This window comes from Pseudophryne corroboree, chromosome 4 (assembly GCF_028390025.1).
Source record: "Pseudophryne corroboree isolate aPseCor3 chromosome 4, aPseCor3.hap2, whole genome shotgun sequence".
In the NCBI taxonomy this organism is placed as follows: domain Eukaryota; kingdom Metazoa; phylum Chordata; class Amphibia; order Anura; family Myobatrachidae; genus Pseudophryne; species Pseudophryne corroboree.
The window spans coordinates 772,710,133-772,719,409 of NC_086447.1; the positions used below are offsets into that span (position 1 = coordinate 772,710,133).

The 9,277-nt window shown below is 43.5% G+C and overlaps 1 protein-coding gene across 1 annotated transcript in view; it reads left to right on the top strand.

Annotated features, from left to right (window-relative positions):
• The window catches only part of NEK2 (NIMA related kinase 2), a 79,367-nt gene extending 76,147 nt beyond the window's left edge, over positions 1–3,220 (top strand). Inside the window, exons 8-9 of the mRNA XM_063918253.1 lie at positions 415–488; positions 2,460–3,220. Coding sequence (XP_063774323.1) covers positions 415–488; positions 2,460–2,677 — 292 coding nt within the window. The 3' untranslated portion in view covers positions 2,678–3,220. The remainder of the gene's footprint in view (positions 1–414; positions 489–2,459) is intronic.
• Positions 3,221–9,277: the final 6,057 nt, after the last annotated feature.

Consider the following 9,277-nt stretch of genomic DNA (forward strand, 5'->3'; position numbering starts at 1 on the left):
AAATCTTTTACCTTGCTCTTCACTCATATCACCCAAATTTTCTGGGAAATGGTCCAAGTGACTGTGTAAGTATTGAACTTTTATGCTCTTATTACATCCAAGGTCTCTAAAATTAATGAGCATGTTGTTTACTAGCTTAGCATATTTATGAGCTTTGTGGTTGCCAAGAAAGTTTCTGACAACCAGGATGCATGACATCCTGCTCATACTGAAGGTCTCCCAGATGGCGATTTGCCACGGCCTGGGCATGCGCATAAAGTATAGCTGATAGAGAAAAACGGTTTTCATATTTGGAATTAGCACGCTCACTATAACCAAAATCAATACTAACATTCCAGGCACCAAACAAAAAAAAATATATATTTTTGTTGGGCAGTGTAATGAATAATGGTACCGCTCTTTCTTCTCTTGTAGGGCAGAAAATCTGATGAAGAACTTCAATCTGATGAAGGAACGTTATTATGGGGCTGCAATGGAAAATGGGCTAGGTATGAGAGCTCACAGGAAGCCATTGGGAGCTTTAATTGATTGGGACAACTACCCAGAATAGTTTTCTCTTTCTTGTTTTAATAACCTGCACTTGATGGTTTTGGTAATGTTTTTATCTTTTCCTGTGTGTTAAATAAATTTATTTTTATAGAAAGTGTACACTCGGCATCTATGCCCTTCACATCATAATAAACCTTGAAAACAGTATTTTAAAGTAACATGGATCGAAGACATGCGATCAGACTTGTCATCAATCATTCTTTCTGTTGTCTATGCCACTGACCAGCATTATTCATGTCTAATGTTCTCTATGCCAAATTGTGAATGACTGCTGCAGTATTGTGTCTGATGTTAAACCCTCATTGCCACAAAGCTGTAACACTCGTGCAGATAGATTTTTCTTTCTTATTTTTCCTTTAAGAATTGTAATGTTTTTGCTACTTTTTTGAAGATTAGACTTGGGTGGGTCCCTCATGATAAGGTGCTAGGAGGGTGGCTGTGGGACCAAGTTCCCTAAGGCTGTTTTAGTATTTTGATTTTCCTGTCTACAGGTATCACTGTTTTGATCAGTTGATGCATTTTTAGTCTATGTAAATATTTATTAATAGATAAAAGTGATCTGACAGATAATGTTATACACCATATAACTACAAATGTGTGTGCACTTTACCTGCTCTCTGTGGTATTCAGACCTGTTACGAGTCACTACCAGGAGACCTTGTATGAGAGTATTATCGCACATAGGAGGAGATTCAGCATGGAGCACTATTGGGACTGAAATTGCATTGGTCTCAAAACTGCTACTGTGCAAACTCGCATGTGAAGTGCTGCCCATAAATGTTAAACGAGGCCCACCGATGTGATCGTAACTCTGCATATGCAGTCGCAGAGGTGCGTTCCATCCGCAGAAACAGAGTAACATAGACAGTTGCAGTTGACCGATGCCTACTAAGAATAATGCGGATGCAGTCGCACTGGTACCAAGTTTTTATTAGCAAGTGATCTCAGATGACGTCAGATACGTGCCCTGAAACCGGCCATGCCACGACTGCATTTTTCCAGCCACTCCCCCCAAATGCCATGTTAACACCCAAGAACGGTCACTTCCTGTCAAGCACTCTGCAGTAGCATTTCACTGAGGCTGTGGTTTGCACCGCGGCTTTTGCGCAAGCTCAATGCGTTTGCAGTACATACGCAGCCTTCCAATAATCGGGCAGTTTGACTTTTTGCAATTTAGCGATCCCTGCTGACTGAGGGACATAATTAAAACTGACCGAAAGCCTTGCGGATGAGATGAAGAGATTGTAAATGGAAAACAATGCTACTCCAAAGTGTAGTAGGTTCTATGGCCAGACCTATCTTATATACATTTGTATAAGTATCTCCCAATATGTTGCCTTACTAAAAACTACAATTCTCCTTTCACCCTAGTTAGTGGTGGGGTCAAAACGGTGACCCAGCTGAGGCATAACCCGCTGGTTCTCATGCATACCTATAATTCAAGTCTACTTCTCTCAGGAATAATGTGTGGTCACCTTGTCCCTGCATGAACAGGGGCCTTGTCTAATTAGCCAAACCCTTAGCAGGTGGAACTTGCCAACCTGGACGCATGTTTGTCTGAGCTGAAGCTGGAAATTAATCCTATAACCCCTTGCACCAGGGTCAACCTATAAGTGTCTCCATCCTGGTGGGCAGTTTTTTGGAAAGTGAAAGAAGTGCTCTAAATATTTATTTAAACTGCTTTCCCATTCAGTTTTCTCACCCTATCACTTGTCTCTATATAACCTTTAGCAGTTGAAATGGTTAATTTAAAAAAAAAAAAACAACAACCCACAGATGTAAAGATTTATACTGTTAGCTGCAAACTTAGGAATTAGTACTATGCATTCCTTTACTAGTAATATTATACATACAGTAATTTCTGACAACTGAATATACTGTTGTACCAGTGTGGCCCCTTTCTTTTACAGATCCTTCCCTGGGTCAGTCCTCTACAAGGAGCAGGAAGCATGTCCAATTTGGCATTGAAAGTAAAGAGAACCGCAGTGGGGCCAAGTTCCCCTCCACACAAGAAAAGTGCAGCGAGTTAAAGCAGCGACTGCAGACCGCCAACATGCGAGCACAGGCCCTGTGTGAGCTGGAAAAGAACTATCAGCTGAAAAGCCGACAGATGCTAGGCATGCGCTGACATTTACCCAGTCATCTTATTTCAGAAAAAACGTGCGCACAACGCATGTAGCGGTCTCATGTAAAAAAGTTAATTTTTTTATTTTTAAATGTACTTTTTTTTTTCTTTTTTAAACAATTTTTTAATAAGACTACTTAAGTTATTTCAGAATTTTAATATATATGTTGTGACTGATTTCATTTGCTCTTGCTGATCAGTTTGGTGCAAAATCCATAGTACCGTTTAAATTGTTGAAAGGAGCTTTTATGAATACCTACTTACTGCGTCTCCAGAGATAATGTATATATGTCTGTTCCAAGTTTTGTACATTTTATAATCCCAGCCAGTTTTCACACTGCTCTGCCCTCTTCTCCTCTCCTGTAGTGGTGTCTGCCGCACTCGTTGTCTACACTCTCTGCTCAGTCAAGTCTGTATGTCAGCTGCAAGTGTCTACTCAAACATGAGTGCCTTATCAATGTAATAGTGCATGTGGTGTTGAATTTTGAACATGTGTTTGTGAATGTTATTGTCACCAAAACTAAGTTTAAACTTTGTTTAAAATTGTGTGTATCTCTTTTATGCAGTAGTAATTGGTTATTGCTATGAAAGTTGATTCTACTTTTTTATTTTAGAACATGTGTAGCCTTTTTATAATTTATATGGCGCCTCTATTTACACAACACTGCACAGAGAATATTTGTCATTCAGTCCCTGTTCCATTGAATCTTACAGTCTAAGGGGGTCATTCCGACCTGATCGCACGCTGCAGTTTTTTTGCAGCGCAGCGATCAGGTCACTACTGCGCATGCGTGTGCACCGCAATGTGCAGGTGTGTTTACGGGTACAAAGCGTATCGTTGCCGGGCGATGGGATTTAATGAAGAATCCATGTACACGGACGATCGCAAGGGATTGACGGGAAGAAGGCATTTATTGGTGTCAACTGACCGTTTTCTGGGAGTGTTTGAAAAAAATGCAGGCGTGGCCAAGCGTTTGCAGGGCGGGTGTCTGACGGCAATTCCGGGAACGGACAGGCTGAAGTGATCGCAATGGCTAAGTTCTGAGCTACTCAGAAACTACACAAACTATTTTTGTGCCGCTCGGTTGCACATGCGATCGCACCCTTGCACAGCAAATATACACTCCCCAGTGGGCGGCAACTATGCGTTTCCACGGCTGCAAAAAGTAGCTAGCGAGAAATCAACTCGGAATGGCCCCATAAGTTCCCTAATTCACACTGACATGGGTACATTTCTAGGTAGCAGCCAGCGAACTTACTAGCATGGGTGTTTGGTTTGTTTTTGGGAATTTTGGGAGTCAGTATTTCGAAAAAAGACACATGAAGAATGTACAAATTTTGCATATAGAGCCCTGTTCTAATATCCAACTTATGGCCCCAAAGCTGTGAGGCAGCAATGCTGACGACTGGACCACTATGGTAAAGTTCCGCTGCTAATAGGATATCGCCCATAGAATTGTCTTGATGTACATGAAAATTACTGTATTTTCAAAAGTTGTTCAGGGCCATGCTTACTGTTATAGCAACATATTCTGTATAAATAAATACATGCTATCTGGATGGTAGCTAGACAGTCAGTAGGTCAAAAAGTTGACATGCAAATGGTCGACACGGAAAACAGACTCCTGCTTGTTCATGATTTTTTAGGGTTAGGTGCTTAGGAGAGGGTTAGGCTGTGGAAGGCAATGGTTAGGATTTGGGTTAAAACAACAAAAAAAGTATTGCCACCTTTTTTTTTTTCTATTTCCTGGGAGTGTTTGGAAAAACGCAGGCGTGGCCGGGCGTTTGCTGGGCGGGTATCTGACATCAATACCGGGACCTTCATCGCAGCAATCATCGCACAGAATAAGTAACTACAGGGCTGGTCTTGTTTTGCACAAAATGTGTTCGCACTCCTGCAAAGAGAAAATACACTCCCCCGTGGGCGGTGACTTTGCGTTTGCACGGCTGCTAAAAGTAGCTAGCGAGTGATCAACTCGGAATGAGGGCTCATGGGGGTAATTCTGAGTTGATCGCAGCAGGAACTTTGTTAGCAGTTGGGCAAAACCATGTGCACTGCAGGGGAGGCAGATATAACATGTGCAGAGAGAGTTAGATTTGGGTGGGGTGTATTCAATCTGAAATCTAAATTGCAGTGTAAAAATAAAGCAGCCAGTATTTACCCTGCACGGAAACAAAATAACCCGCCCAAATCTAACTCTCTCTGCACATGTTATATCTGCCTCCCCTGCAGTGCACATGGTTTTGCCCAACTGCTAACAAAGTTCCTGCTGCGATCAACTCAGAATTACCCCCCATGTGCACTGCAGGGGGGCAGATATAACGTGCAGAGAGAGTTAGATTTGGGTGGGGTGTGTTCAAACTGAAATCTAAATTGCAGTGTGAAAATAAAGCAGCCAGTGTTTTCCCTGCACAGAAACAATATAACCCACCCAAATGTATTTTCGCGTTGCAAGTGTGCAAATGCCTCTGCAGCCGAGCGGGTACAAACACATTTTGTGCAGAACAGGACCAGCCCTGTAGTTACTTTTCTCTAACGTCCTAGTGGATGCTGGGGACTCCGTCAGGACCATGGGGAATAGCGGCTCCGCAGGAGACAGGGCACAAAAGCAAGCTTTTAGGATCACATGGTGTGTACTGGCTCCTCCCCCTATGATCCTCCTCCAAGCCTCAGTTAGGTTTTTGTGCCCGGCCGAGAAGGATGCAATCTAGGTGGCTCTCTTAAAGAGTTACTTAGAAAAAGTTTTTAGGTTCTTTATTTTCAGTGAGTCCTGCTGGCAACAGGCTCACTGCATCGAGGGACTTAGAGGAGAGATTTTCAACTCACCTGCGTGCAGGATGGATTGGATTCTTAGGCTACTGGACATAGCTCCAGAGGGAGTCGGAACACAGGGTTCGCCCTGGGGTTCGTCCCGGCCGCCGACCCCCCTTGCAGACGCTGAAGATGAAGAGGTCCGGAACCAGGCGGCAGAAGACTCTCAGTCTTCATCAGGTAGCGCACAGCACTGTTACTTATTTTGCGCGATGATTGCAGTGACGAAGGTCCCGGAATTTACATCAGATACCCGCCCTGCAAACGTCTGGACATGCCTGCGTTTTTCCAAAGACTCCCTGAAAACAGTCAGTTGACACCCATAAACTCCCACTTACTGTCAATCTCCTTGCGATCGGCTGTGCGAATGGAATCGTCGCTATAAGCAGTGCAAAACAACGATGCTCTTTGTACCCATACGCCATGCGTGCGCATTGCGCCCCATATGCATGCGTAGTTTAGCAGTTTTTTTAAATGATCGCTGCGCAGCGAACATCGGCAGCTAGCGATCAACTCGGAATGACCCCCATGGTTTTACCCACCTGCTAACAAATTTGCTGCTGCGATCAACTCTGCATTACCCCCTTTGGTGGATGAAAATGCCCCTACACATCTGCTTGTGGAAGTAGTAGTCAGCAGTGTCTGTGCGCAGTTGCACTAATCCTATATCTTGTGTAAAAATCAGATAAATCTCTGCGTATGCTCAGTATAGCCTACAACTCTGGTTACATGCCACAACACAACTCTAAATCACAAGATCGTCCCCAAAATGAAGATGGATGTAACTCTGAATCAGTCCCAGACTGTCAGGGAGCATGGGAGTTCCGACTAGCCAGAGTCCAGGGCCAGGCAGCAAGCCACATATGCTGGAATGGAAGATGGGGTCAGATCATAGAACAAAAAGTGTTGACACAGCTTACAGTCAGGTAAGTGCAGCAATTTGTGGGTGCAAAATTCTGGTGGATCTCTTGTACCTAGTATACAGTAATACAGGAATGGGGAACCTTCGGCTCTCCAGCTGTTGTTGAACTACACATACCAGCATGCCTTGCTACAGTTTTGCTATTTGGCCATGCAAAAACCGTTGCAGGGCATGCTGGGATGTGTTGTTCAACAACAGCTGGAGGGCCGAAGGTTCCCCATCCCTGCAGTAATAGGTGGTGATAGGAGTGAGGCGGTGCTGGTCAGAATATGGTTGGAATGTTACATTAACATTCTATGCAGCAGTCATCCGGAATTGAGTTTGCATTAAGCTCAAAGCGAATGATCCTTTAAAGTCTTACTATCAGGCAGATGAGTAAATAGGCCACATTGCCTGATTGGGTAGGGCGGAATCAGTACGAGATCCCGGCGGTCGGAATACCGACACCGGGATCCCGACCGACACAACCCCGACAGGGGGGCTCGCTACGCTCGGCACACTAATTTATTTTCCCTCTATGGGTGTCGTGGACACCCACAGAGGGAGAATATGTCGGGATTGTGCCGGTCGGGATCTTGACCGCATCCCGGTATGTCATAGTGCGGGGTATGACCCAGAGCAGCTGTGTGAAAAATATAAGTAATAATTAGCATTAAATAGTTCATGGAATGCTGTACCAATAAAGTGATACAAAACCATAAATCTGTATGTCCGTTTCTTAATCCAGTAGTGCCTGCAGCTCCTCATGCAAATTAAGGAACTGATACATTAGAATTATTTCTCGAGATCGAATAACAGTTTCTTTAAGGCCTTAGTCCATATACACACGATACCAGCATGGATCACTTTGATGGAAAGACACTGGGTTTCTTTGGTCACTGCCACTCTCGTAGGATCCACACAGGAATAGAAATCCTCAGATGGTATATATGATAAAATCCATAACATTTATTCCAAAGCAATCCAATTAAAAAGTAGTATTTCGTTGATTAAAGTGGGTCCCGGAGGAGAAAACAGTGACCGTCCCATGCTGCAGACACGCGTCTTTTCTTTCCCAGCATCCTGTGTATACTCTTTGTAGGTCAGTGTAAAAGTGGCTTAGAAATAGCAGTGTAGAAGCCGCTATTACACTGACCTACAAGGAGGATACAAAAAAGTGGAGATAATGTATGGTCAGATAATCGAGAATACTCACAGACTGCACAATGGGAGTTATTCAGGTTTGTTAGCAAACTAAAAAAGTTAGCAATTGGGCAAAACCATACTGCACTGCAGGTGGGCAGATGTAACATGCAGAGAGGTAGATTTGGGTAGGTTATATTGTTTTTGTGCATAATAAACATTGGCTGCTTAATTTTACCACTGCAATTTAGATTTCAATTTGAACACACCCCACCCAAATGGAACTCTCTCTGGACACGCTACATCTGCCCCACCTGCAGTGCAACATGGTATTGCCCAATTGCTTACTTTTTTGGTGTCAAAGTCAGAAAAATATCTCTATGCACACTACCATATTTGCACCTCACACAGGTCCGTGCTGCGCATGCGTACGCTCTCCCGTACGTGCGCATACTCACAGTCGCGGGCACCCGCAGGCGCATGGTATGCGTATTTACGGTAGAGTTTATGCGATCGTAGCGTGCGATTCAATCATTACATATTTTCACTAATAATGTATTTTGTAGATCATGGTCCCTTTGATAGATTCTGAAAGTTTGGTTAATATAGAATGTTTATGAACAGAGGAATCACTCTTTGTTTGATACGAAGGGTCAGACAGGAGTAATACAGTGGTGTTTAGTATCCATCGGAAGAATATTTAATTAGAAATATTCCGGTGTTGGTTTAAAGCAGATCAATCGCTCGTGCGAATAGTTATGGACATAAGAAGTTTATGAACATTTACTTTATTTGCACTTTATTACCCATGCGGCGGGAAACCCAGTTTCCCTCCCACCTGAGCAGTTGGAAATAGTCACAGCCCACCTGTATGAATCAACCTATGACCTTTTGTTATAATGCGAAGCCGAATTCCTGTGTCCAATGAACAATGAGATTGTAGGGACCATTGAATTGTATTGTGTGTGGGGCATAAATAGGCAGGCCGACCGTATCCAGTTCTCTCTCTTCAACGGTTCTCATTGCTGATAATCGGGAGCTGGATATCGAGGCGCATGCGATCGTTCCCCTTGTGCGTAAGTTTTCTCCGTAATCATATTGTCTTACTGTGAGCCATCTCTCTCTCTCCATCTCTCTCTCTCTCTCTACTCTTTCTCTCGTATTTTCCTTTAATTGTATTGTATTGTATTTCCTGTGTAGTTTATCTGGTTAGTTGGTTTATGTTATATTGTAGTGTATGCTTTGTACTGTGATTCTTTTTGCAAGTATAATAGTTATAATACACATAATAGGTTTCGGACCCTAAGCCCAGGTATCTGTGTATTCTTTATAGTGTTAAGTATTCTCTGAGCGTCGGTGACGCTCAAGCAGCTTTGTAGTTAATCAGGTTACACCAGGTTGCACTTACACTCTGTCTCTACACTAAGGTATACTGTGTATCTCACTGTTAAAGGTATAGATATAAAGGTTTAAACGTTGTAAGCGTCTGCACCGCTGGTGATCTCCTCGTGGTCCCGAGCGTACGCTACGCTATAGCGAATCATTACGGTAGTCGGCAGCCAATAGCGTGCCTGCCTGTGATCACTGGGCCGTAAGCGAACGTGACGCTTGAGCGTCTCGACTACGGCTGAGCGATCGCTACGCAACTTGCGTACCCTTACGGTACTTCTTACGTAGATAGCGTACAGTGTTCTTAGACCTCTTAAAGTGATTTATATACGATAAATATTCAGCTTTATCAATTGGC